Genomic DNA, 27,912 nt, shown 5'->3' with positions numbered 1-27,912 from the left:
ACAGCAACCCTTCTCATAGGTCTTTTTTTTTTTTAATAATTTTTTTATTAATTTTCCAATTTTTAACAAACAGAACAAAAACAACATAAAAACAAACACAAACACAAACACAAAAAGTCATACTTTCTTAACCTTATTTCCATAAGCCTCTTTTCTCGGACTTCCCCATACCTTCCCCTTTTTGCATCCTTTTTTTTTTAACAATTATTCAACAACCCTTTTAGCCAATTAAATATAAATTCATTCTCCTTTTCAATTTTACCCTAAATCAAACAAAATTTGCCGCTGTAATTCTACATCTCCCTCTCCCTTAGCATTTTAGCATTCCTCAATTTTATAATAACTCTTAAGATATATTTTAAACTTCTTCCAATCTTCTTCCACAGTCTCTTTCTCTTGGTCGCGGATTCTGCCGGTCATTTCTGCCAGTCCCATAAAGTCGATCACTTTCGCCTGCCATTCCTCCAGCGTGGGTAGCTCTTGTGTCTTCCAATACTTTGCTAGAAGAATCCTTGCTGCCGTAGTAGCGTACAAAAAGAAATTTTTATCCTTCCTCGGCACCAGCTGGCCGACCATACCCAAGAGAAATGCCTCTGGTTTCTTATGAAAGGTGCATTTAAGTACTTTCTTAATCTCATTATAAATCATTTCCCAGAAGGCCTTAATCTTTGGGCAGGTCCACCAAAGGTGGAAGAAGGTACCTTCAGTCTCTTTACATTTCCAACATTTGTTATTGGGCAAATGATAAATCTTCGCAAGCTTGACTGGAGTCATGTACCACCTGTAAATCATTTTCATAATGTTTTCTCGTAAGGCATTACATGCCGTGAATTTAATACCTGTGGTCCATAACTGCTCCCAGTCAGCAAACATAATGTCATGACCTATGTCCTGTGCCCATCTAATCATCGCTGGCTTCACTGTCTCATCTATTGTATTCCACTTCAACAGCAAGTTATACATTCTTGATAAATTCTTAGTATTGGGTTCTAACAATTCTGTTTCTAATTTCGATTTCTCCACCTGGAAACCAATTTTCCTGTCTTGTTTATAGGCCTCCATTATTTGAAAATAATGGAGCCAATCCCGTACCTTGGACTTTATTTTCTCAAAACTTTGTAGTTTAAATTCACCACCTTCTTGTTCTAAAATTTCAGAATATTTTGGCCAATTAGTTCTCATATTAAGTTTCTTTACCTCCTTAGCCTCCATTGGTGAAAGCCACCTGGGAGTTTTATTTTCCAGTAAATCTTTGTACCGAATCCAAACATTATATAGTGCTTTCCTAACAATATGATTTTTAAAACCCTTATACACTTTAACCTTGTCATACCAGATATATGCATGCCAGCCAAAGTTATTATCAAATCCTTCCAGATCTAGAATGTCTGCATTTTCAAGAAGTAGCCAGTCTTTTAACCAGCAGAAATCTGCCGATTCATAGTACAATCTTAAGTCCGGCAGGGCAAACCCCCCTCTTTCTTTGGAATCAGTAAGTATCTTAAACTTAATTCTGGGCTTTTTGCCCTGCCAGACAAATTTAGATATATCTTTCTGCCACTTCTTGAAACAGTCCAATTTATCAACAATTTGTAATGTCTGAAACAAAAATAACATTCTAGGCAATACATTCATTTTGATTACTGCAATTCGACCTAACAAGGAAAGCTTCAGGTTCGACCATATTTCTAAATCTTTCTTTATCTCTGTCCAGCACTTATCATAATTATCCTTAAATAGGTTTACATTCTTAGATGTCATGTTAATCCCAGGTATTTTACATTCTTTGCCACCGTTAACCCAGTTTCCTCTTGGAATCTCTCTCTTTCAACATTTGTTAAGTTTTTTTCCAGTACCTTAGTTTTTTGTTTATTCAACTTAAATCCTGCGACCTGACCAAATACTTGAATTAGTCCTAAAACTCTTTTGGTACTAGTGTCTGGCTCTTGCAATGTCAATACTAAGTCATCTGCGAAGGCCTTCAATTTATAATGTCTGGCTCCGACCTGAATCCCTTTCACCAGCTGGTCCCCCCTAATCATATTTAACAAGACCTCCAGGACCGATATAAAAAGTAATGGGGATATTGGGCACCCCTGCCGTGTCCCTTTTTCAATAAATAGTTCATCAGTAACCACATTATTTACAATTAACTTTGCCTTTTGCTCAGAATAAATTGCACTTATACCATTTTCAAACTTTTGGCCTACCCCCATTCCATGGAGGTTCTTCTTCATAAATTTCCAAGATATATTGTCAAAGGCTTTCTCCGCGTCCACAAAAATTAAAACTGCCTTTGTATTAATGTTCACTGTCAACATTTCTATAATGTCAATTATGTTCCTTACATTAGTAGATATATGTCTACCCGGGAGAAAGCCTGCCTGATCTTTATGAATCTCCTCCATCAACACCTTCTTCAATCTTTTTGCCAAAATGTCTGCAAATATTTTGTAATCCACATTAAGTAGTGATATAGGGCGGTAGTTCTTGATCTGTTTTTTATCAACCTCAGTCTTTGGTATAAGTGTAATAAAAGCTTCTTTCCACGTTTCGGGTGCCCTTTTCCCCTCTAATATCTCGTTGCAAACCTCCTTAAGCGGCTGTATTATCCAGTCCTTCAAAGCTTTGTAGTATCTGGAGGTTAATCCATCTGGCCCTGGAGATTTTCCCAATTGCATATTTTGAATGGCACCCTCTATTTCTTGTTCAGTTATTTTCTCATTTAAGACCAGCATACTTTGTTGGGAAATTTTTTGTAATCCATATTTCTCAAGAAATTCTTCCATTTCTCTTTCGTTTTCCGGCCCTTGTGCATATAACCTTCTGAAATAACTCTGAAAGCAGTTGCTGATCTCATTTGGTTTAGAAATGTTCTTTCCATCCACCTCCAAACTTGTGACTGTGTTCAATTTCTGTCTCTTCTTCAATTGCCATGATAGGAGTTTTCCACATTTATCTGCCGATTCGAATGTCTTTTGTCTCATTTGCTTAATCTTCCATTCAATCTCCTGGTTCATCAATTCCATGTATTGCTTCTGATACAATTTAATTTCTCTCAAGATCTCATGTGACTTTGGTTTAGATCTCAATTTCTTTTCACTATCTTTTATCTTTTCCAGAATCTTATCTTTCTTCTCATGCTGTTTCCTCCTTTTTAAGGAATTCTGTTGTATCAGGAAACCCCTCATCACGGCCTTGCTTGCGTCCCAGATCACTCGTTTCTCCACTTCTGTCCTCAGATCAGGTGGCGCTGTGGGTTAAAGCCTCAGCGCCTAGGGCTTGCCGATCGAAAGGTCGGCGGTTCGAATCCCTGCGGCGGGGTGCGCTCCCGCTGCTCGGTCCCAGCGCCTGCCAACCTAGCAGTTCGAAAGCACCCCCGGGTGCAAGTAGATAAATAGGGACCGCTTACTGGCGGGAAGGTAAACGGCGTTTCCGTGTGCGGCTCTGGCTCGCCAGAGCAGCGATGTCACGCTGGCCACGTGACCCGGAAGTGTCTCCGGACAGCGCTGGCCCCTGGCCTCTTAAGTGAGATGGGCGCACAACCCCAGAGTCTGTCAAGACTGGCCCGTACGGGCAGGGGTACCTTTACCTTTTAATCCTTCAAAGTCTTTTGGGCCTTTTGGTAAACCTCTGGATCTCTAAATAAGGTGTCATTCATTCTCCATCTAAAGGAGCCAGCTGTTGTTATTTTCATTTCCATCTTTATCGCATTATGGTCGGAGCATGTCTTTGGGCAGATTTCCACTTTTTTTATCCTTGGAGCCATTCCACTAGTAATCCATATTTGATCTATTCTTGTCCAGGTCATCTGTGATTCCGAAAAGAATGTTCCCTCCCTCTCGAGAGGGTTTCTTGTTCTCCAAATGTCAATCAAGTCCAAATTGTCAGTCATTTCGAAGAAAGTCTTAGGTAATCTCCCATCCTTGGAGATCACCTGTCTTTGTGCTTTGTCCATATTTGTAGAGACGACGTCGTTCATATCCCCTAAAAGAATCACCTTATAGTCCAAATAGTCCATTAATGTCTCATGCAGTTTCTTATAAAATTCTGCCTTCCCTTCATTCGGTGCATAAATTCCAAATATCAAAATTTTTTCTCCTTGAATCTGTATCTCAATTGCCAAAATTCTTCCATGTTCATCTTTGAAAATCTGTTTTGGAGCCAATTTCTCTTTTGCATAAATCACCACTCCTCTTTTCTTAACTTTATCTGATGAAATAAATTCTTGTCCCAATCTTTTATTTATAAGTAATCTTCTATGAGCCCTTGTCACGTGGGTTTCTTGTAGACAAATCAGATCCAATTGTTCTCTTTTCAAAATATGAAAAACCTCACGTCTTTTTCTGGGAAGGTTCAGTCCATTACAATTCCAAGTTAAAAATCGCAGAGACATTGTTGATTAATTGCCTCCAACTGCACCCTGCAGCTGTTCTTCGTCCGTTGGTGATTTAAGGCCAAATGTCAAGTTCCCCAAGTCTGTATCCGATGTTGAGTTTAACACTCCTTTCACCAGGTCCTCCCCGTACCTGTCCAGAAATTGTTCTTTGTCTTGTACTGTTCTTATTTTAACTTTCTTTCCTCTAAAGTTAAAAGACAAACCCTGTGGAAATTCCCACCTAAAAGGTATGTTGTTCTTCTTCAGCAGGTCAACCAAGGTCTTGAACTGAGTTCTCACCTCCAGAATATATTTTGGGATATCCCTGTAGATTTGCACAGAGGCGTTTTGAATCTGGAGTGTCTTCTGGTAATGCAAACTTAGTATCTTGTCTCTTTCCTCTTTAGATCTCAATGTTATCAGGCAGTCCCTTCTCATAGGTCTTGCCTCTATTAGGCAGTTGTGGAGGCTGAAGGTCCCCACCTTCCACAGCTGCCAAAATTCCCTCTGCCACCAGGTCCTTTCCAAGCAATCTGAGACTATGCCAGCACACCTGTCTCTGCTCCTCCCTCTTCATCTCTCTTCTCATCTTGGGAGACCAGCAGGGAGGGGAACTGGTCACAGGAGACACCCTGGCTTCTTCACCAGTCTGACTCATCTCTGCCTCTTGGCCTCTCTCCTCTCTTGCTTCAGTTTCTGATACTGACTCTGGACTTCTCTCTGCAACAGACACTTCCTGCTCACTAAGACCTGTTACCTCTTCAGCTTCTGCCAACTCCTCTTCTCAGCCTTCTCCCTCTTTTTGCCCATCGTGGTCCCACCACCAATGTGCAAGCTCTAAGCCTTCTTCCCTTGGGAATTCCCCAAAGGGTGCCTCCCACCATTCCTCTGTGTCCAGCAAGTCTTCATGCAACGCCCTGGGAGATGCAAGCCTGGCCTCCGGGGGGGGGGGGCTGTGCAAGCTTTCCTGCTTGGATTGTAACTTCAGTAAAGAGAGGCTCAGCCAGCTACCTTCTCAGGTGCCCAATGCAAGAAACATGAATGCCATCTAGGAAAAATGACCTCTTCTAGCGTCATTGCTGCCTTTCATGCTGGGGCCCATTTGCATACTCTTCCCTAGTGAGAAGTGGGCAAGTTTGCTCTGCTCGCATCCACATCAGTCAGGGCAACATTATCGTCAGGCTTCCACGCTCACCTCCCATACTAGGAGTGCTCTCTTTTTCCAGGACACACCCTCTTTTTCAGGGGTAAAATTTGATACAAATTGCACTTATTTGCTTTGAATGGCTGTCATAGCATCCTCCTCTTTGCTCTTCAAAATATGGCAACACTAGACATCTTCCTTTGCTTGTGAAACGGATATTCTTTTCTATGCCACAAAATTATTTGTCCTTAATCCTGATTAGAGAAGAATGACCGCTTATGCTCATGGACATGGATAAATTTAAAGCTTCTGGCTTCTGTGAAAGACTCCTGGGAACTGTAGTTTGACTATTAGAGCAAACTACAGATTCCTTGAGCAAACTACAGTTGCAGGGAGTCTTTGGCAGCCATGTGCTTTAAATAAATGGTGCATATGCAACCTCTGTCTACATCTGGGATGGGAAAAACCTGATGCTTTTGGACTCTGGTCCTCATCCTTTGCCATTGGCCATGTGGGTTGGAGGCGATGGCTGTCCATCCCTGGTCTACATGGTTCTTTTGCAGACTGTCCCAGGCTGGAGGTCTTTGAGGACAGAATCATTGGCCAGAGAAAACTTGTATTTTTCTTTTTGTATGGAAGTAGGGAGAAGGCAATAACCAATGAGGATGATACTCATCTGTGCGCCCACTACTAACCTGTTTATTTATTTATTTAATATTATTTATTGCATTTGTATACTGCGCTTCATCTGAAGACCTCAGGCCGGTTCCCAGGATAAAAATACGGAATGAAACCACAAAGCAGACCCCGGCGCGGCTGGTTTTTGAACTGCCTTGAGTCACAGCTTTTATTTCCTGACTGCTCGCTGTGTGTCCAGCGGGCCCTGAGAGAGTCCCGCCCTCTCTCTGCGAGTCCCTCTTTCCCCTCAAGCTCCGCGGACCGCGCCGTCATTGGGCAGCACCGGCCACGTGGCGCTCCTTGGCCAGCCGGCATGAGGCGCGGAGGAGGGCGGGGCACGCTCGATCCGTTGCCGGGCAGCCGAGCGGCCCTCTTCCGCGACGTGGCTGCGCTGGGAGCGTCCCTCCGTCCGCGGGGGCTGCCGCCTTCCCGGGCTCTGGGGCGAGTCGGAGCGTCGCCGGGAAGGGCGCGGCCAGGCCAGGGGGTCATGGCCCCGGTTGCCCCGGAAGTGCTCCCTAGGGGCCTCGTGCAGCGAGAGGAGCTCCTAGAAGGGTCCCAACCCCCCTGCCAGGCAGGAAGAGGCGGCGCCCCCTGCGCCGGGGGTCCAAGCTGCAGCCTGGCGGCGGCCTTGGGTTTCCCTGAGGGTTGCGCTGCAGCTGCTTCCAGTCAGTGAGGGGGAAAGGCAGGCACAGAGTAATGAATAAGAAATAAGAATAATGTTTTTATTTAAACCTCGCCCATCTGACTGGGCTTCCACCACCACTCAGGGTGGCTTCCAGCAAAATAATAAAATGTCAGGCATTAAAAACTTCAGATGTCTTCTAAAAGTCCCGTGGTTCTTCATCTCCTTGACATCTGATGGGAGGGCGCCACCACCAAGAAGGCCCCCTGCCTGGTTCCCTTCAGTCAAGTGGTAGCTCAGGTTAATAAATTAATTCATTCTGGAGGTCTGTTCTTAACCTGAAACTGTTCTTAACCTGAGGTACCACTGTAGCTAATGGGGCCTCCCGCTGCCACCGCACGATTTCTGTTCTCATCCTGAAGCAAAGTTCTTAACCCGAGGTACTGTTTCTGCATTAGCAGAGTCTGTAACCTGAAGCGTATGTAACCTGAGGTACCACTGTACACTGAATGGACTTATCTTAATAATAATAATTTATTATTATATAATATCTGAAGGCAGCCCTGTTTAGGGAAGCTTTTAATATATATTTTTTATTTTTAAAAAATAAATTTTATTAAGTTTTCCATTGTAATAACACAAACCACAAAGCAAAATGATACATGGAAGCTTTTAATATTTGATGAATTATTATATTTTAATATTTTTGCTGGAAGCCACCCAGAGTGGCTGGGGAAACCCAGCCAGATAGGTGGGGTATAAATAATAAATTATTATCTTTTATTTTCTAATTTTAGTGCATGTGTGTGTGTATACACACACACACATAAGGAAGGTGGGTTCTCCACTGCTGCTGGTCATAATGTCAAAATGCAGCAGATGGCAGTACTGTACAAGGAAAACTCAAGCTGTGTAGCATGTTACATGGCTTGATATTCACAGGGGTTAAAGAGTGATGATGCCCCAAGCACCTGTGGTGTTACCCCATGTGTTGATCTTGCAACAGTGTGTAGTATTCTACAAGTATAAATACCAATTTTAACGTACCACGTGACTTTCACCTATTTGAAATGTCCCTTTAGATCTGTTCTACACCTTAGTCGCTTTCAAAGGGCCTGTCAAGATGTACCAAGGATTATCAGCTTCACCTCATTAGGGCTTCTGTGGTTCTGGACATTTCCTGGTGGAGGATTTTGACTGGTGCCGTGTGATGGCGGTATGGAGATTTGAAAACTACCTTTCTGTGAAGATGCACAGAGGGGCACAAAAGTCCTCGTATTCGAAGGCGGACCACGGTGGCATTCTAAAGGCCAGTGTGTGACATAGGAAGAATTTGGATTTTGTTTCTTTAAAGCAGCGTTCTGGAGTTTGGTACTTGGGCAAGCATATGAGCATAGAAGAGGACTCCTGAACTATGATTCTAAACCACTGACAGCATTTTGAAATAAGCCCATGTAAAGGCGCATTTGCAGATTTATAAACCTCTTCGCAACAAAAAGTCACTGAAGCAGTGTTCGATAAAATAGAATACGGGAGGTTACAGGTGAAACTCAGAAAATTAGAATATCGTGGAAAAGTTCATTTATTTCAGTAATTCAACTTAAAAGGTGAAACTAATATATGAGATAGACTCATGACATGCAAAGCGAGATATGTCAAACCTTTATTTGTTATCGTGATGATCATTGCGTACAGCTGATGAAAACCCCAAATTAACTATCTCAGAAAATTAGAATATTAAATGAAATCAGCAAAACAAGGACTGCAAATAGAGAAATATTGGACCTCTGAGAAGTAGAAGCATGCACATGTACTCAGTACTTGGTTTGGGCCCCTTTTGCATCAATTACTGCCTCAATGCAGTGTGGCATGGATGCTATCAGCCTGTGGCACTGCTGAGGTGTTATGGAAGACCAGGAAGCTTCAATAGCAGCCTTCAGCTCTTCTGCATTGCTTGGTCTCATGTCTCTCATCTTTCTCTTGGCAGTGCCCCATAGATTCTCTACGGGGTTCAGTTCAGATGAGTTTGCTGGCTGATCAAACACAGTAATCCCATGGGCATTGAACCAGGTTTTGATACTTTTGGCAGTGTGGGCAGGTGCAAAAGTCCTGCTGGGAAATGAAGTCAGCATCCCCATAAAGCTCGTCTGCGGAAGGAAGCATGAAGTGCTCCAAAATCTCTTGGTAGACGGCTGCGTTGACCCTGGACTTCATGAAGCACAGTGGACCAACACCAGCTGATGACATCAGACTGTGGAAACTTCACACTGGACTTCAAGCATTCTTCCTCCAGACTCTGGGTCCTTGGTTTCCAAATGAGATGCAAAAGCTGCTCTCATCAGAAAAGAGATTTGATCCTGTTTCCGCTGCTCCTTGGCGGGGCTGGACTAGGGGCCCCGGGGCCCCTTCCAGCTCCACGCGCCTTTCCCGGAGGATGGAGCACCTTCTCCCCCTCGCTTGCCGGGCGGGGCCGCGACGGGCTTGCAAGCCCCTTGCTTCCGCACTCCTTCCTGCGACACGGAACAAACTACAGTTCCCAGGAGCGGGGGCGGGTCGTGCTTGACGCGCGCCCTCGAGAGAAAGTGCCGAAGTAGTGCCGGAAGTGGTGGCCCGCGCGTGCGACTCTGCCCTTTCTTGGCTCTGCCTCCCTCCCGGAAGCGCCTCCTCGGCTAGAGCCCGGGAAGGGGGCGGGCGAGGCGAGGCGGGGCTCCCTCCCTCCCTCCCTCCCTCGGCGCGGCTCCATGGCGGGGCCCGGCCGCCCTCCCGCCGCGGGCGAAGCCTCCTTCGGGCGCCAGCAGCCAGCCCGGGCGGGCCCCGCTGGTAGGACTCTGAGCGACGCGGGGAGAGAAGAGCTCGGAGGGCGGTGCTCCGGGGCGCGTGCAGAGCGCCTCCCTTGGAAGCGGCTCAGCAGTAGCTGCCTGGAGCGCTGCCTCGGCAAGAACAAGGAGGGTCTTGGTTGTAAAAAGCGCTTGAAAGGACAGTGGCAGCCGAGGCTCCTGTGAGAGAGAGGAGGAGGAGGAGGAAGTCCCCTCTGGGACTAGGCCTTTGCTTTCGACTGCTTTTGTATTCCCAGGGAGTTAAAAGGGGCATTATTTTCATTATTAACTAATTAAATTAGTACAGCACCGGTTCTCCCCACTGAATCCCCACAACAGCAGCCCTATGAGGTAGGTGAGGCTCCCCAGGCCATGCCCCTTGGGGACTCCACCAGAATCTCTCTCCAGGCCCGAGCCTGAAGCTCTGACTCATGGGTAGGCAACCTAAGGCCCAGGGGCCAGATCCGGCCCAATTGCCTTCTCAGTCTGGCCCGCAGACAGTCCGGGAATAAGTGTGTTTTTACAAGAGTAGAATGTGTGCTTTTATTTAAAATGCATCTCTGGGTTATTTGTGGGGCATAGGAATTCGTTCATCCCCTCCCCCCAAAAAATAGTCCGGTCCCCCACAAGGTCTGAGGGACAGTGGACTGGCCCCTGCTCAAAAAGTTTGCTGACCCTTGCTCTAACTGCTAGGCGTCTCTCCTGTTTTTTCCAGGGGGAGCCATAAAAGTCGCCCCTTATCATAGTCAAGGCAGGTGTGTGTTTGCAGCTGCAAGCAAAATGAGCATCCCTGGGATGGGGCTGGGCATCCCCCCCCCTCCCAGATCTTCCCTCTTATTCCTTCCCCTGTTGGTAAGGCTTCCTTCCTTGGCTTCCTCCTCCAGTTGGATCTTCCATTGCACCTGAGGAGGAAGAGGCCAACCCCTTCTCCTTCAAGGAGTTTGTGCGGAGCAAGAACCAGTATTTGGCAGCCCCTGTCCTGGAGGAAGCAAAGGGGCTGAGCGGCGTTGCGCTGGCCTCCTCGGGGTCACGCACCAGCAGCCCCAAGGTAAGGCCTGGGGGGCAAAGCGGGCGATGGGGAGCACCAGAAATCAAGGGGGCGAGTGGCTGAGTCGTTCCCCCCCCCCCGGAGGAACCTCCCACACCTCCCCGCACTCACAGGCCTCCCTCTTTCCTGCACCACAGGTGGGAAGAGGAGTGGCTCTGCAGAGAGAAGGCTACTGGTGGAGGAAAGGGGGGGGGCGGGAGGAGAGACCTGCCCCAGGTGCCAAGGGGCTGCGCGGTGAGAGGGGGGCGCTGCTGTCCTGCATGGCTCCTCCTTTCCCCCCTCCTCCTCCAGCGGTGGGAAAGCTGTGCCTGTGCTGCCTGCACCCCCTCAGGCTCAGGCAGGCCCTTACAGCCCCCTCTAGGAGGCAAAGGCAGGGGAGAGGGGAGTGTGACTCACACACACACACACACACACACACACACACACACACGGTGTTTGGGAGCTGCAGCGGAGCCGCTTCTCTGGGCTGCTCTTAAGCAACTACAGTCAGGTATCCATGGGTTTCTTTTCCTAAGTGATGGGCTGCGTTTTTGAAGTATCCCAAGGCTCTTCCTTAGGCTGAGAACAGATTTCCCCCCTTTGACATTTTAGGATTCCTCCAGCTTCTCACTCCTCCTGGACGACAGCACCTTGTCCCCTGGGTCTTTGGATGTGGCCTTCCACAAGCTGTTTCCCCCGAACCCAATGGCAACTAACTCCTCGCTGGAGGATGAAGACGAGGACAGCGAATGGAGCAGCACCTACCAGCCATCAGCCGTTGAAGAGGCCCACCTGGGCAGGATGCCCAGCACCTCCTTGGACAGCACCCGTGACTCTCTCTGCTGCAATCCCTCTGACCTGTCTGAGCTCCAGAGGTTTACTCTGTGGAAGCTGGGGGCCAAGGAGGACCAGAGCTTGCCTGTGGATGGAGCTGCCGGGGGGGACAGCTTTTATCTGCCTCCTTGCCAGCCGACTTACGAAGAAGTGAGGAAGATGGGAATCTGAATTGTGGGCTGCTTGGGTCTCTTCCTAATGCTCCTCCTTCCACGTCTCCTGAATGAGCTGGGAGGCCAGGATTGCTCCCTGGCAAATGGGTCTGCTTCGAGGTTCTCAAGTCCCAGGCTGGGCAAGGGAAGGAAGTGTTCTGTAGCCCTTCTTAATTCCTGCCACCCAATTTATTTTTGCTTCCGCCCCTGTTGGAGGCAGTAATGCTTCTGAGCTCTTGCTCCAGTCCTGTTTTGGGGCTTCTCGTTGCGGCATCTTGGTTGGCCACTGTGAGGACAGGAGGTGGGACCAGATGGGCTCCCTTTGGGCCAATCCAGCTTAGCTCTCCATATGAACATTTAGTGCAGGCATAGGCAAACTCGACCCTCCAGATGTTTTGGGACTACAACTCCCATCACCCCTAGCTAACAGGACCAGTGGTCAGGGATGATGGGACTTGTAGTCTCAAAACATCTGGAGGGCTAAGTTTGCCTATGCCTGGTTTAGTGGGATAGCAGGAGCCTCCCTGCCCAGGGGCAGTCTACCCCGGAATGCCAGCTGGTGGGAGCACAGCTGAAGAGTTGCTGTGGCACTCAGGCCCCACTTGTGGGCTTTCCATTGGGGCCTCTGTGTAGGCTGGACCATATGGGCCCCCAGGGGCCTGTGTTCACCTCAGGCTTTTCGGGAGGAGCAGTATCTCCCCCCCCCCCATTAATTTTTTATTTTATTCATATGCCTCTTGAATGTAACAAATCTTATGAGTAGCTTACAATAAACATTAAAATTATTAAAAAGACTGTTGTAAACTAGTATTTAAAAACATCAGAAGGTTATTATAATTAACAGTGAGAGTTGTTCCACTCCCCACTTCCCCCAAATCACACACACTTTTGAAACTCGCCCCAGGGACTGCTCAAAGGCTACTTGGAGGCCCTGTACTAGGTGTGGATCCCAGCCAGGAACCTGGTTGTGGAGAGATGGGGTTTTGGTGTCTTAAAATAGGCTTTCCAGTAGCACCTTAAAGACCAACTAAGTCAGTTCTTGGTATGAGCTTTCGTGTGCATGCACACTTCTTCAGATACGAAGTATCTTGGGTATCTGAAGAAGTGTGCATGCACACGAAAGCTCATATCAAGAACTGACTTAGTTGGTCTTTAAGGTGCTACTGGAAGGAATTTTTTTGTTTTGACTATGGCAGACCAACACGGCTACCTATCTGTAACTTAAAATAGGCTTGCCATACATCAGGAAAATTCCTGATATGTCTTGGTTTGTTTGAAATATGGCTACCCTAAAGGCACCTTCAACATCCTGACTTCATACTGGCCCTCCATGAACTCTGGATTCTTCCTTGGTTCCTTTTTCCCCCTAATAATTCAAAATCCCTTTAATTTTGCAGACAGAGCAAACAGAGTCAAACCTGGGTCCTTGACAAAACATTTGGATATTCATGTTTTTCTTTATCCCAAAATACACATTGTCTTAATCCAGTTTCATCCAAACAACTTTGCTACTGATATACGAGGCAAACATTTGTTCAATTAGGTATTTCTTTTGCTCTTCCTTTTGCAGTTAAAAGAAGAAAATTCCAAGTTTAGGAGTAAGATCAGCCATCTTCAAGCAGTTTCTGAGTGTCAGGCAGAGAGGTACACATACTGTGTTTCTCGCAAAAAAAATTCCTCCAACATAGCTAAATAACAAGCCCTTTAAAAAAAAACCAAAAAAAACACCTCGAAAAGTATTTTTGTTATGACTTCAACAGTGAATCAGTCACTTGGATTCATTGATTAAGAATGCCTTTAAGTCATCTTAAAATGTGTTCCCAATCAGTTGAGCAGCACATATAGTATTATTTTTAATATAAGTCCTTAATATTTGCACCTGCAATTTTTTTTAATCTCTTGAAGAGTCATTTTCTCTTGCCTTGAATGGGCCTGCGGGGGGAGAGTCATCTCTTCTGAGATGATGGCTTTCACACTTGCAAAGTATTGCTATGCTCTTGCAAATTTATACTAATTGAATTGGTCCTTTATCAGCTAAGGTGATTACTAAAATGGCCAATCCCACTGGGAGGCAGTGCGATGGGGGGGGGGGTGGCGCTAAGAGGCAAGGAGGAGGCAGCAAATCTGTTTTGTTTGAAAGCTTCAATTGTTAATTTGTTTTAAATAGTTTTAATTTGATTTTGAATGAAGGTGCAATAAATTGTTACTGTTTTGAACTTTTTTTGTGCTGTTACCTTAGTGCGCTGTACAAACCACTATTCTGAATGATCCTGTTTATAGGGTAGGGGGCACCGAGGGGGGAGGAATATATGGAAGCAAGGAGGTGGTGGCCCCCAAAAGTTTGGGAATTGCTGAGCTAGGGAGCCCCCCCCCCCAAGGCAATGCTTGATTCCCTGCTGTTGCCTTTTGTAAACTAGAATCAAGCAGCTGGAAAGGGCCCTGGAGGAGAGTCGGCGGAAAGAGGAGAAGGAGACGCGGGACTTGGAGGCGATGGTGCAGCAGGTGGAGGAGAACCTTGAGCTGATGGCGGTGAGTCTGGCCCGCCAGGGGAGGAAGACCGTGGCCCTCCCAGCCCTGGGATGGCTCTGTAATGGGCACTCTTCCCTGTGTCTCAACTGCTGAATAATACACCTGGTTTGTAGGGGACAGTGGTCTCTGTTATCCTCAATTTGTTTCTGAGATCTCAGATGGAAGCAGATCTCTCTACCTGCCCCCCTCACTTGACCCATCTCTTGGTGGTGGTGGGGCAATGGGCAGCTCCTCCCAGCAGCTCGTGGAGAGGCTGTCTGCCCCAAAGACCCTCCACAGGCCACCCCCGAATCAGCCTTACTTCCTGCCCCCTTGAGGGCTTCTGCCAGCCTGGACGGTGTCCTTGAGAGAAGACTGCCTTCTGAGGCCTGGAGAAAGATGCCAACTGCACAAAAGGTCAACTTTATCTCAGCTGCTCTGCACTCTTTCCTCTGGCCCTGCGTGTGGCCCCTGGAAAGCTGTGCGAAACGGGAATGTGATCCATCTGTAATGGAAGCTGACTCATAACAGCGAGCAGGTGGGGGGATTCTGCTCCTAGACTCTGGTGGGACGCTGCTCCCCCCCTCCCCCCCGTGGAAAGCCCACAAGGAGGGCATGTGGCTCCAGGCGGCTGGTTGTGAGAGGCCTACTGCCTCTGACTGATAGTGGGACCTCAGGGTCTCCCCGCCCCCCTCTTTTATTCTTCCGGCTCCAGTGACCAGCCCTGCTCTTCTCTATTCCAGAAACGGGCCATGAAGGCTGAAACCAGCACAGTGAAGCTGAAGCAGCACAACAGCCTCCTCCAGGTACGGCCTGGGGGCCTCCTCCGTTGGGTCTCCTTTTCTTCTCAGACCTTTTTAAAAGCCAAACATTTGTGTTTCTGAGCACCTGCTAAGGCAAAGCTGAGGAGGGTGGAGAGTTAAACTGGGGGACTATTCCGCAGGAGGCCATGAGGGTCACCCACCTGGAGGGCTCCAAAAGAGGATTAGACTGATTCATGGAGGAGGGGAGGACTAAGCTGGCTCCTAGCCAGGATGGCAGAGGCAGCTTCTGAATCCCAGTTGCTGGAAGGGGCGAGAGGGGAAAGTTGGCTCTTTTTTTTTTTTTAAAGTAATACTTATTCAGAATTTTAAAGGTTACAAAAAAGTAAAAAAAAAAGACAAACAAAATAAAAAAGACAAGAGAAAAAATACAATCATTTTTAAAAAAAGATAAAAGAAAAAACAAATCAAACCTTTACATATTTTTCTTTAACTTATTTCCTTGACCTCCTCACACCTCCCGTTTTTGTATTCTAATTCAAATTGTTAATTCAGCAAATCCTTGCACATTCTCTCTTTCCTAACAGAATCCTTAAATTTACCATATTTTTTAAAAACTGCTTTTACTTTATCCAATCTTAACTCTCCTCCAAGGCTTTATATCTATACTTATTCTTAATACGTTTCCCTAAGGTCGGAAAAGATTCCATTCCACGAATTTCCCAACTGTCATTAAAAAAAACAAAAAAACAAATTATATTATATGCATATTGAGTTCCCAATTTCCATTCCACCCATACCCCTTCCCGGTTTCAGTCCCCAGCATAAGTCCATCAATCTCCAAAAAGCCATCAACCCGGAGATCTTAAATCCGAGGCTCTTAAATCTCTTTCATGTCCCCTCTGCCAGTCTTTTTGATAGTCTTTAATATTAAAAGCCAAATCTCGGGGAAGCTCCAACCCAACAGCATCCACATTCCTTTCAGCCAAACCTCCATAATTGAGAGTAGGGCCTATAAGATCTTCCAAATCTTGTTTCACTCTCCTTTCAAATCCAAAGGTCCCCAAAGCTCCAACTTCCACCTGAATCAGATTTGTAATCCAAAGGTCATCTGATCTCCACATAAAGAGATCTCTCCATCTTTCATTTTCCAATTCAGGCCAGGCTTCCATCTTCAAAGATTTATTTCTCCTTGTTGCCATCATGTCAGGCCTCAAATTGTAGCTCGCCTTTTGCATCTGTAGGGTTACGGCTCCCCCTTTCTTCGCTTCAGAGACAACATAATTCTCCTTCTCACATTTTCCTGTTTGTTCAGTTGAATCAAGTTCCTGTGCCGAGTTCTTATCAAATTCTTTGCTAGTACTCACTCTTGTGCCCAAAGTTGCAACATTTGTAGTCAAAACATTTATCTGACCTTGCAACTTTCCCAAGAGAAAGAATGTCCTATTCAATTCAAACTGAATTTCCTTCCCGACCGCCATTCTTAAACAGTCCAAGGTCAAAAAACAGTTTCTCAGCTGGTCCTTAATGCAATATCCCAAAGCCCCCTCTAGGGGGATTTAAGTTTCTTTTCACTCCTTTCAGCACAGACCCAAAGGTCCCATACGTTAAATTGTAACAGTCCTTCCTTCGTTTTAAACATAAGCTTGTAGCAAATATAGATACTAGAAACAAAGTCCTCTTTTTGTATTTTTTTTTTAAATAATTTTTATTCGTTTTTCAAACACATAATAAAAACAGAACAAAACAAACAAAAGAAAAACAAGAAAATCAAAACACAAACAAAAACATACAAAACAATTAAACCACTATAACTTCAAGATTATAATTTCATGCCCTTCTTTCTTTTGACTTCCCCATACCTCCCCATCCCTGCATCCTTGTTTAGTGATTCTTTAGCAACCCTTTAGTCAATTGTCTTAATTCCCTTTCATTAAATTTCCTTTAGTTTTTTAGTTACAGCTGCAATTCTCTGCTTCTTACCCCCTGACATCTTAACATTCCTCAATTTTACAATAGTTTTTGAGATATATTTTAAATTTCTTCCAGTCCTCTTCCACTGTCTCCTTCCCCTGGTCGCGGATTCTGCCCGTCATCTCAGCCAGTCCCATAAAGTCCATCACCTTTGTTTGCCATTCTTCCAGAGTAGGTAGTTCTTGCATCTTCCAATACTTTGCCAGTAGAATTCTTGCTGCTGTGGTGACATACATAAAGAAAATCCTATCCTTCTTTAACACCAATTGGCCAACCATGCCCAAGAGAAAAGCCTCTGGTTTCTTAGGAAAAGTCCACCTAAGGACCTTCTTAATTTCATTATAGATCATTTCCCAGAAAGCTTTAATCTTTGGGCAGGTCCACCAAAGGTGGTAAAAAGTGCCTTCAGTCTCATTACATTTCCAACACTTATTGTTAGGCAAATGATAAATTTTTGCAAGCTTGACTGGGGTCATGTACCACCGATAGATCATTTTCATAATGTTTTCTTTTAAAGCATTACATGCAGTAAATTTAATACCGGTAGTCCATAACTGTTCCCAGTCAGCAAACATAATATCATGGCCGATGTCTTGTGCCCATTTGATCATAGCTGATTTCACCGTTTCATCCTGTGTATTCCATCTCAACAGCAAGTTATACATTTTTGATAAGTTCTTAGTATTGGGTTCTAACAATTCTGTTTCTAGTTTTGACCTCTCTTTCTGGAATCCTATTTTCCTGTCCTGTTTAAATGTCTCATTTATCTGATGGTAATGCAACCAATCTCGAACCTTGGGCTTTAGTTTCTCATAACTCTGAAGTTTAACCCTTTCACCATCATATTCTAAAATTTCATAATATTTTGGCCATTTAGAGTCCATATTAAGCTTTTTTACTTCCCTCGCTTCCATTGGTGACACCCACCTGGGGGTCTTACTTTCCAACAGGTCTTTATATCGAATCCAAACATTGTACAATGCTTTCCTTACAATATGGTTTTTAAATCCTTTATACACCTTTACCTTGTCGTACCATAAATATGCATGCCAACCAAAACTATTGTCATACCCTTCCAGATCCAAAATGTCCGTGTTCTCAAGAAGTAGCCAGTGTTTCAACCAGCAAAAGGCTGCCGATTCATAATAAAGTCTTAAGTCCGGCAGGGCAAACCCCCCTCTATCTTTTGCATCAGTTAAAATCTTAAATTTAATTCTGGGCTTTTTGCCCTGCCAGACAAATTTTGATATGTCTTTCTGCCACTTCTTGAAACAGTCCATCTTGTCTAAAATCTGCAGCATCTGAAATAAAAATAGCATTCTAGGCAATACATTCATCTTAATAGTAGCAATTCGGCCTAACAAGGAAAGTTTCAACCTTGACCATATTTCCAGATCTTTCTTTACTTCTAACCAACATTTTTCATAATTATCCTTAAATAAGTTCACATTCTTAGACGTTAAGTTTATCCCCAGGTATTTCACCTTTTTCGTTATTTCCAAGCCTGTTTCACTCTGAAATCTCTCTCTTTCTTCCATTGTTAAATTTTTCTCCAACACTTTCGTTTTTTGTTTGTTCAATTTAAAACCTGCTACTCGACCAAATATTTCAATTAGTTCTAATACTCTTTTAGTGCTAGTGTCTGGCTGTTGCAGGGTCAATACTAGGTCATCTGCAAATGTTCTTAGTTTGTAGTGTTTAACTCCGACCTGAACTCCTTTAACCGACTGGTCCTTTCTAATCACATTTAACAAAACCTCCAGGACTGATATAAAAAGCAGAGGGGATATTGGGCATCCCTGCCGTGTACCTTTTTCTATGAATATTTCTTCTGTTACCACATTATTTACAATTAACTTAGCTTTTTGTTTAGAATATATTGCACCTATACCGTTTTCAAAACCTTGGCCTACCCCCATCCCTTGGAGATTCTTTTTCATAAAACTCCAACAAATGTTGTCAAAGGCTTTCTCCGCGTCCACAAAAATCAGAACAGCCTTCCTGTTAATATCAACTTCTAACAACTCCAAAATGTCTATAATGTTCCTCACATTGTCTGACATATGTCTCCCTGGGAGAAAGCCCGTTTGGTCCTTATGAATCTCCCCTATCAACACTCTTTTCAGTCTTTTTGCCAGAATGTCTGCAAAAATTTTGTAATCCACATTGAGTAAAGATATAGGGCGGTAGTTTCTAACCTGGTTCTTCTCAGTCTCTGTTTTCGGTATAAGTGAGATGAAAGCCTCTTTCCACGATTCAGGTGCCTTTTTCCCCTCCAGAATTTCATTGCAAACTTCCTTCAATGGTTGTATCAGCCATTCTTTCAGCGCTTTGTAGTATTTAGCCGTCAGGCCATCTGGTCCTGGTGATTTTCCCAATTTCATATTTTGAATGGCACCCTCTATTTCTTGTTCTGTTATTTTCTCATTTAAAATCCCTTTACTTTGTTCTGAAATTTTTGGTAGACCGTATTTTCTGATAAATTCTTCTATTTCTTGTTCGTTAACTGGCCCTTGTGCATACAGTTTCTTAAAAAAACTTTGAAAGCAATTACTTATCTCATTAGGTTTGTGGATAATTTTTCCATCCATTTCTAGACTTGTCACAGTATTCAATTTCTGTCTTTTTTTCAATTGCCATGACAGAAGTTTCCCGCATTTATCCGCTGATTCAAAAGTCTTTTGTCTCATTTGCTTTATCTTCCATTCTATCTGTTGATTCATGTGCTCCATGTATTGCATCTGATAAAACTTTATTTCTCTCAGGATCTCATGGGACTTTGGTTTGGACCTCAATTTCTTTTCTCCTTCTTTTATTTTTTCTAAGATTTTTTCTTTCCTCTCATTTTGTTTTTTCCTCTTTATAGAGTTCTGTTGAATTAGGAAACCTCGCATCACGGCTTTACTTGCGTCCCAAATTATTCTTTTCTCCACTTCTGTTCTCAAATTTATCTCAAAGTAATCTTTTAATGTTTTAAGGGCCTTCTTATAGATCTCTTCATCTCTGAGTAGGGTGTCATTCATTCTCCATCTAAAGGATCCAGTTGTTGTTAGTTTCATCTCCATCTTCACAGCGTTATGGTCGGAGCAGGTTTTTGGGCAGATTTCTGCTTTTTTTGTTCTTGACGCCAGGCTGCTAGAAATCCAAATTTGGTCGATTCTTGTCCATGTCATTTTTGGCTCAGAGAAGAAGGTTCCCTCTCTCTCAAGAGGGTTCCTTGTTCTCCATATATCACTCAAGTCCATAGTTTCGGTCATTTCAAAAAAAGTCTTTGGTAGTCTCCCTTCTTTTGAAATCACTTGTCTCTGTGCTTTATCCATGTTTGTTGAGACAACTCCGTTCATATCTCCCATCATTACGATTTTATAGTCTATAAAGTCGATTAGTGTCTCATGCAGCTTCTTAAAGAATTCGGCCTTCCCTTCATTTGGGGCATATACTCCAACTATCAAAATCTTTTCTCCTTGAATTTGTATTTCAATTGCCAGGTACCTTCCTTGTTCATCTTTGAATATCAATTTTGGAGCCAATTTTTCCTTTGCATAAATCACCACACCTCTTTTCTTCACTTTATCTGATGAGATAAATTCCTGTCCAAGCCTCTTGTTTATCAATAATTTCCTGTGTATCCTGGCAATATGGGTTTCTTGCAAACATATTAAATCTAATTGTTCTCTTTTCAAAATGTGAAAAACTTGACGTCTTTTCCGGGGAAGGTTCAAACCGTTACAATTCCAGCTAAGAAGTTGCAGAGACATTTTGTATTTAGGTGCCTGTTCCTCCGACTGCTCCAAGCTTCTGTTCTTCCTCCGATGGTGGTGGTAAAAGTCCAAATGATAAATTTGCTATGTCAGGTGGTTCTTTCTCCTCTACAATTCCTTTCTGCAGGTCCTCCGCATATCTCTCCAGAAACTGTTCTTTATCCTGAATTGTTCTTATTTTAATCTTCCTTCCTTTAAAGTTAAAGGACAGTCCTTGTGGAAACTCCCATCTAAAAGGTATGGTATTTTTCTTCAGCAGGTCAGCCAAATTTTTGTAGAGGGTTCTCACCTCCAATATATATTTGGGGATGTCTTTAAAGATCTGTATTTGACAATTTTGGATCACCAGTGCCTTTTGGTAGTGTAGGTTCAATATTTTATCTCTTTCTTCCTTTGATCTCAGTGTAATAAGACAATCCCTTGGTTTCTTGTCCTGCCTCCTGCCCAGTCGAAAGGCTGTTGTTATCTCAAATTCATCTTCTTCGGCCCATTCCTCTTGCCAAAAAGCTATAAAGTTCTCTGTAAGGAATTCCACAAAGCTGTCCCCTTCCCTTTCAGGAACCAGTCTTAATTTTAAATTTTTCTCTTTCCTCTGAAGTTCCAGTAAAGAGAGGGTTGCATCATGCTCATTCACTTTTTTAATGATGGGCCCAAACTTTTCCCTTGTCTCCTCTGCAGTGTTTTTTGCACTTTCCGCAATCTTTCGTGTTTCAGAGCTCTCTTGAATTAATCTATTTATAGAATCTGTGTTAGACGTTACGCTGGCTGTATTTACATCTAATCTTGCTGTCAGCTCTGTCAATTTTTTGGAATTTTCTGTCGACAGCTTTGTCAATGCTTCCAAGGATTGGTTTATTTTGAGGAGTGCCTGTGTCATAGGATCCATAGAAGCTGTCGCTGCTTTTTCCTGTGCAGCTGGTGTTGTGCCTGATATTGAGCCCCTTTTCTTCTGAGATTGCTTTGCTTTGAGCCTTGTTACTATCTCTTCTGTTGGGCCACTCATATCCTCAAGGTCGTTCTCACAGAAATAGTTTCCAAGTGGAAAATCCCACTGTTTCTTTTTCAGTGCAACAGTTTCACTTGAAACCCTCTAGAGGGAGCATTCAATTGTATCCAAATGGCAAGGAGAAACAAAAGAGCAAGGAAGCATAACAGTAGCCAACAATTTCCAAAGTCCACACTATAAATTCTTAGTCTTTCAATATAACCAAAAATGCAGCAGGCTGAATTAAAGTCCAGTAACTTTGTTTCAGACAAATCCCCACTTTGCACAGTTTAATATGACAGTTCACTTCCCGGTACCTTGTTTGGGCAGCCCGACCTGGGGGATTTGGCAGTGAAAGGTCTTATTTTTCCATTAATTTTCCAGCAGATTATCAATGTCCAAATCCCTTCCCCCCTTCTCCTGCCTGTCGGGGGGGAAGTTTAAGTCCGATGTCAGGTTTGACAGCTTAAAAAAAAATTTCCCCTCAAATGCAGCTTGCTTTTTCGTTGCTTTGTTTATCATGCAGCTCCGGGGAGGCAGACTTCCTTAGTTTATGCCTTTCCCGTTTTCAGCCAAATTTCCAATTTTAATGTCCCGTCAATCTCTCGATCTTACTCACGGGTATTGTAGTCAATTCTCAGTTTCAGGAAGAAATCGGCGCTCTCCGTTCATGGCGACGCGGCTTCACTCTGCTGGCTGGGTGACGACTCTCAGCACCGCGCTTACCCCGATGCCGCTCCGAAGCCTTTAAAAAGGCTCCTTCACAGTACCGGGGGGCGCAAAAGGTGCCCACCGAATCTCCTTTGTTCACAGGCTCCGCGCCTGTGATTTTAGGGGTCCCCCGCTCGCCGTAGCGGGTCGGACCTGAACTAGCGAAGCAGTCCTGCCTCGGAGCTCGAGGCTAGGACCGCCATTAAACGCTGGCGCCGACCGGAAGCCTAAAGTCCTCTTTTTGTATCTTGACAGTTAGCTTGACAGCTGTCAAATTGTTCTATTCCTCATCAACGGGCTCTCACGGACCACTCCCGGGTCCAGGGGGGTGGCACATCAAATCCCAAATCTTGTTCTTCTCCTGCAGGCTCCCCTGCTTCCAAGAAAAATTCCTGATAGTCTCAATCAGTAGAATTAAAGTCCTTTACAGAAAAAAACTCTCTACGACCTTAGTTGACAGGTTCTTTGCTTTAGTTTATTTACAGAAAGGGGAGGCGGACTTCCTGTTTGGACCTTCCCCGATCGGCGCCAAATTTAAAAATATTTTAAGAGTCCAATTTCCGTACTACTCACGGGTTGTTGTTTGAAATCCAAATGTCCACAGGAAAAAGTCAGCGCTCTCCGGCAACGGCTATGCGGCTTCACTCCGCGAAAATAGCAGTCGATTCGAAACACCGCGCCACTCACCCCGCGTCACTTCGGAACCCCCGAAAAGGGGTTTCCCTGTGAGTAGGGGGGGCGCTCCTGGTGTCCGCCGAATCCCACGTTCCCAGGCTTCCTCCGCCTGGGATTTTTAGAGGGTCTCCGCCTTCGCCGCCGCGGCGCGACCCGATTTTTGCGGAGCGGGTTCCTCTGAGTCAGAGGAATTCCGCCATTGCCGATGGCGCTAACCCGGAAGTTCGAAAGTTGGCTCTTGCTTGCGGGTTTCCCATCATGAGCATTTGGTTGGCCCCTGTGAGAACAGGATGAGGAACCAGACGGGCCCCTGGCCTGACCCAGCCCCCAGGCGCTTCTCCTGTTCTGTTTATGAGGCTGAGGAGACATTGCAGGTTGAAGGCGAGACATGGCTGAACTCCTTTGCCAGGAAACTTGCCCAGACCACGTGTTGTGTGTGTGGCTAGCTACACGCCATAAATTCAAAGCACCTGGCTTCTCCCAAAGAATCCTGGGAAACGTAGTTTAAGGGTGCTGGGGGTTATAGTTCTTTGGGGTTAACTACAGTTCCCAGGATGCTTTGAGGGAAGCCAAGGGCTTTAAATACACGTTTTGGCAGAAAAAGCAGGGTGAAAAATGCTTTTTTTTAAAAAAAATAATAAACCTGCTTAGCGGACTTGCATTGTTTGCAATAACGTTCTCAACTAATCTTGCTTGCTGGCATCTCCAGGATTCTTTGAGCTAGCTCCTCTGTGCTTTTTATCTACATGTCTCTGTAACTGGGGGTGGTGAGCCACTGATGTATTCCCCCCCCTCCTGTTTTTTACCTTAAAGGTTCAGGTGGAGAACTACAGGTTAGAAAATGAAGCCTTGAAATCTAGCCACTCGGCTGACCTGGCCATCGTGCAGCAAAATGCCAGTGCTGCCCTGCAGAATCTCCTTGCCGTCATCACAAAGTCCCAACCATCCATCAGGTACATTTCAACATCCGGCATCTGTAGATTAAAATCTACACGAACCCCAGTCAACTTGCAACTCAAAAGAGAGATGGATGAGCCATCTTGTGTGATGTAAACAAATGAGTTAAATGACGCAGTCCAGGCCTTGAGTTAGCACATCACACACACACACACACACACACACACACACATGCTCTGAGATAAGGTGCCAGGCGGTCAGTGCTATGACTTACAGAGACATTCACCCTCATTGTTTCAGGAATGAGAAGACAAGGATAACAGTCTCTAGGGCATTGCTTCTGTCTTCTCCTTGTCCGGTCCTGTTTGACTGAGTCTGTGGGAATGGGTTTTACTCAGTAGCATTAGCTAGCATAGAATCATAGAATTGGAAGGGACCCTGAGGATCATCTAGTCCAACCCTCTGCAATGCAGGAGTATGCAGCTGTCCCATGCAGGGAGGGAACCTGCAACTTTGGCATTATCAGCACCATGTGTTAGCAGATCTCTCTGTCCACATGTATCTTTAATTCAGAGACCTAAAGAACTATATAGTACCATACTGGCCCAAATATAAGCCATACCCATAAATAAGCTGCACCTTTAAAATTTGGGGGGGGGGGGAAAGACAATACCCGAATATAAGCTGCTCCCTTAAAATTGGGTTACAGGCTGAAAATTGCTGTGGTTGGTAGAATTGTAACTCTGAGCCAATTTAAGCCTTCGATCTTGCAAGCCAGCAAAAGTTACCAAACAATCACTGAAATTGCTATTCAGTTGCTACAATTCTGCAGGCACTCACACCTGTAAATGGCAAATGTAGAATAAAATCCTGTGGGTTAATTGCACAACAGTCTCAAGCTTGCAAATCGGCAATAAAAAAAAAAGTGTTCCACTTTACCATATGTCTGTTTCAGCAGTGATATTGTAAAAGCCAGTTTTTGTAAGGTAACGAATTTAAGCCACACTTTAACTTTTCACAGTCGGAATTTGAAAAAAAAAAGTGTGGCTTATATTCGGGCCAATACAGTAGTCAGTAGTGTTTAGATTCGTCTTGCGTGTGGAGACAAGAAACACTTGGTTCCTCTGAACTGTGTGGGAGAGGAGTTTTCCCCATAGCCGAGGCATCTCTGAAGACTCTGCTGGGCCTCCAGCACACAGCGAGAGATGTGATGAACTCCAGCCGACTTCCAAAGCCCCCAACAAGCCGCTTCCTTGAAGACCCTGAAACTTCAAAGCAGCAGCCATGTGTTAAAAAGGGGAACAGGGTAGAAACGTAGGAAGCTGCCTTCTACAGAGTCAGAACCATTGGTCCATGTAACTTAGTATTGTCTACACTGACTGGCAGCAGCTCTCCAGGTTTTAGGCAGGGGGTCTCCCGCAGATTCCATTGGAAATGGAACCCAGGACCTTCTGCGTGTGGAGCTACAACCCTTCCCCTGAAAACGAAGCATGGTTTCAGTCCTCAGCCCTTGCCATCAAGACAAACTTGGGAAGGGCTGTAGCTCATTGGGCAGAGGGCTAGTTTTGCAGGCAGACTCTCCCAAGTTCTGCCTCTGGCATTTTCCGGCCTCCTGTGTGAAATCCCGCAGAGCCACGCATGTTCAGTGTGGACAAGTCTGAGTTGGGTGGAAACAGAGGGAGCCCAGCATTTTAAGTCGCGTTTGTGTCACTAGGGGAGTATTGTGTTTTTTTAATGATCTGTCTGCAACCGGTTTGACATGCCAAAGCCTTGTAAGTACTTGCCCAGCTTTGAGGAGGAGGCGGGGGGGGGGCTGGGACCCTGGCAGAGCCCCCCCCCCAAGCCCTGTACTTCCCTTACCATTCAGGATGGAAGTTACCTGTATCTGTAACCGAAAGAGATGGAAGTAATAGCTTGGGCTTCTCTTGAATTGTGTGCTAGGAATGCAGCTCAGTCTCTGCTCCACTTTATCCAGGTTCCCCAAAGTTCACTCAGATGTCCATGTCTGCGTAGGCTGGCTTCTATTCTGAGCCAAATGCTTTCATGGCCTCCTTGAAAACCTGCCAAGGGTGCAGTTGGGGATAAGGGAATTGCCACTTATTGCTGTGCCAGGTTCAATAGGCCCAGGGTGCCTCAGGGAGCCCCTGAACTCTTCTATCCCACCACAGCTTGATTACCAAGATCATCTGCAGGAGGGCTGTTGGGCGTTCCTTAGTTGGTGAGGTTCATTTGACAGCAACAAGAAACTGAGCCTTTACTGTCTTTGGTCCAGTCCTGTGGTACTCTCTGCCACTGGAGATTCAGCAAGCCAACTTTTTCGATGCCAACTTTTAAATGCCTGCTGAAAACATTTTTGTTCTGCTAGGCCTCCATGGACAATTTAGAATGCATCCGTCTACAATGGTTAATGGATGTCTGTTTTTAACTTTTTTGTGGTTTTTATTGTATGGTTTTATGTTTTTATTGCTGTAAACTGCTTTGATATATATCTTTATGATACAGTGGTCATACAAATATTTTTATAAATAAGTAATTCCTGGCCTAAGCAGTCACTCTCACATTCATCCCCCCCCCCCTTCTTTCTAACAACCTCCTGCTTTCATTCCAGGCAGCTGCTCTCTGGCGCGAAAGAGCTGCAGCTGGTGGCTGAACTGCTGAAGTCACTGGACAAAATCTCCGAGATACCACAAGGGTCTTCCTAAACATTGTGGCACAGGACTCAAGCAAAGGCTTAATTGGGAATTGGGGTTTGAAAGGGGGGTGGAGGAAGCCCTTTTCCTGCCCAGGGGCTACAGGACCTTGTGAAGGATCATCATCGGTGGGGGCAAAGCCACCTGTGTGTCTACACACCTGTGCCCAACACCTCCAGATGCTTTTGATGCTGAGACACATCTTCTTCCTCACTGGTCTCTGCCATCACTCTCCAGTTCCTCACTGGGTGCACCTCCTGGCTCCTCTCGCATACCTTTGCATCTGCTTTTTCAGCTCTTGCCTCCCCCCCTGCCCCCCCCCATGGGCTTCTCTTGTGACTGCAGTCTGCTTGCCTTTGTCACTGAATGCACCCTTATGTGTTTCTGGCTTCTAGTTAGAGATGACTGCTCGGTAAAGACCCAGCATGAAAACGCTAAAACCTTTTAGAAATTCTGTACAGGCGACTCCCCGTTTACATGGGGGTAATGTTCTGGTTCCCTGCGTGCATAAGTGGAATGTGCAAAAATGGGGGGCACTCTGCTGTGACTTCAGCTTGCAAGGAGCTCTTTCCCAGACCCTAAAGAGGACGCCCTCTGGGCTCCAGGGAGTCTTTGTCGGCTGGAGGTGCATTGGAGTTTTGTAGAGGCTCTTCAGGAGTCTCTCCCCCATTTTGTAGAGTCTCTCCCCCATTGGGTTTTTGGTGCTACGCATATGCACAGTTGTGCATGAATTGAACACACTTAAATGGGGGGGGGTGTTCCTCTATTATAAAAATTACAGCTTGCAGCATTTAAAGAAAATCCTTCCTGGCAGAAAGAGAAGCAAAGATAAAGTTACACAGCTTGTAAGCAATAGCTCAAAACATGACAATCACATAATCTGTTAAAATTGCAGGGGTTTAAAAGGCCTGGAAGAATTTTAAAAGATATATTTATATGGAAGATGCAGGGAAGGTGTCAGGCTTTGAAGAGAGGTTGGTAACCTTTTGCTTTAAAGGAGCAATGCAAGGGAGTTCCATTATCACATTTTATATAGCAAAAGTTTTGGATTTAACAAACGCTTCTTGAATGCCTAATTCTGAAGCTTTCCTCCTATCCTTCTAGGATTAATAATAGCATTATTTTCAAAATAAAATCAATTTATAACTGCAGAGCACTCTTTTCTTTTCCTGTTTGGTTTTGCTATAATCACACACACCCTTTCACATCTTTCAGTTAGTAGGCAGGGTATATATACTCATAAGTGAATAAATTATGAGTGCAGATTCTAGCCCTTCCCGGAATATCTCCCCACCCAGG

At 44.9% G+C, this 27,912-nt stretch overlaps 1 protein-coding gene across 2 annotated transcripts; it reads left to right on the top strand.

Moving 5' to 3' along the window:
- Positions 1–9,539: 9,539 nt before the first annotated feature.
- LOC307199653 (endosome-associated-trafficking regulator 1-like) lies at positions 9,540–27,764 on the top strand. 2 transcript variants are annotated; one of them, XM_079947629.1, is made up of 8 exons: positions 9,540–9,642; positions 10,523–10,686; positions 11,278–11,649; positions 13,222–13,295; positions 14,069–14,180; positions 14,903–14,965; positions 23,840–23,979; positions 26,532–27,764. In XM_079947629.1, exons 1-8 carry the CDS (start codon positions 9,564–9,566, stop codon positions 26,623–26,625), a joined length of 1,098 nt encoding a protein of 365 aa, XP_079803755.1. In that variant the 5' UTR covers positions 9,540–9,563; the 3' UTR covers positions 26,626–27,764. The 2 variants fall into 2 exon arrangements, with proteins under 2 accessions (XP_079803755.1, XP_079803756.1); XM_079947630.1 differs by lacking the exon at positions 23,840–23,979.
- Positions 27,765–27,912: the final 148 nt, after the last annotated feature.

This window comes from Podarcis cretensis, assembly GCF_951804945.1.
Source record: "Podarcis cretensis genome assembly, chromosome: 12".
Taxonomy (NCBI): Eukaryota; Metazoa; Chordata; class Lepidosauria; order Squamata; family Lacertidae; genus Podarcis; species Podarcis cretensis.
The sequence above is the reverse complement of the archived record's forward strand: the minus strand, read 5'-3'. Positions and strand labels throughout refer to the sequence as shown.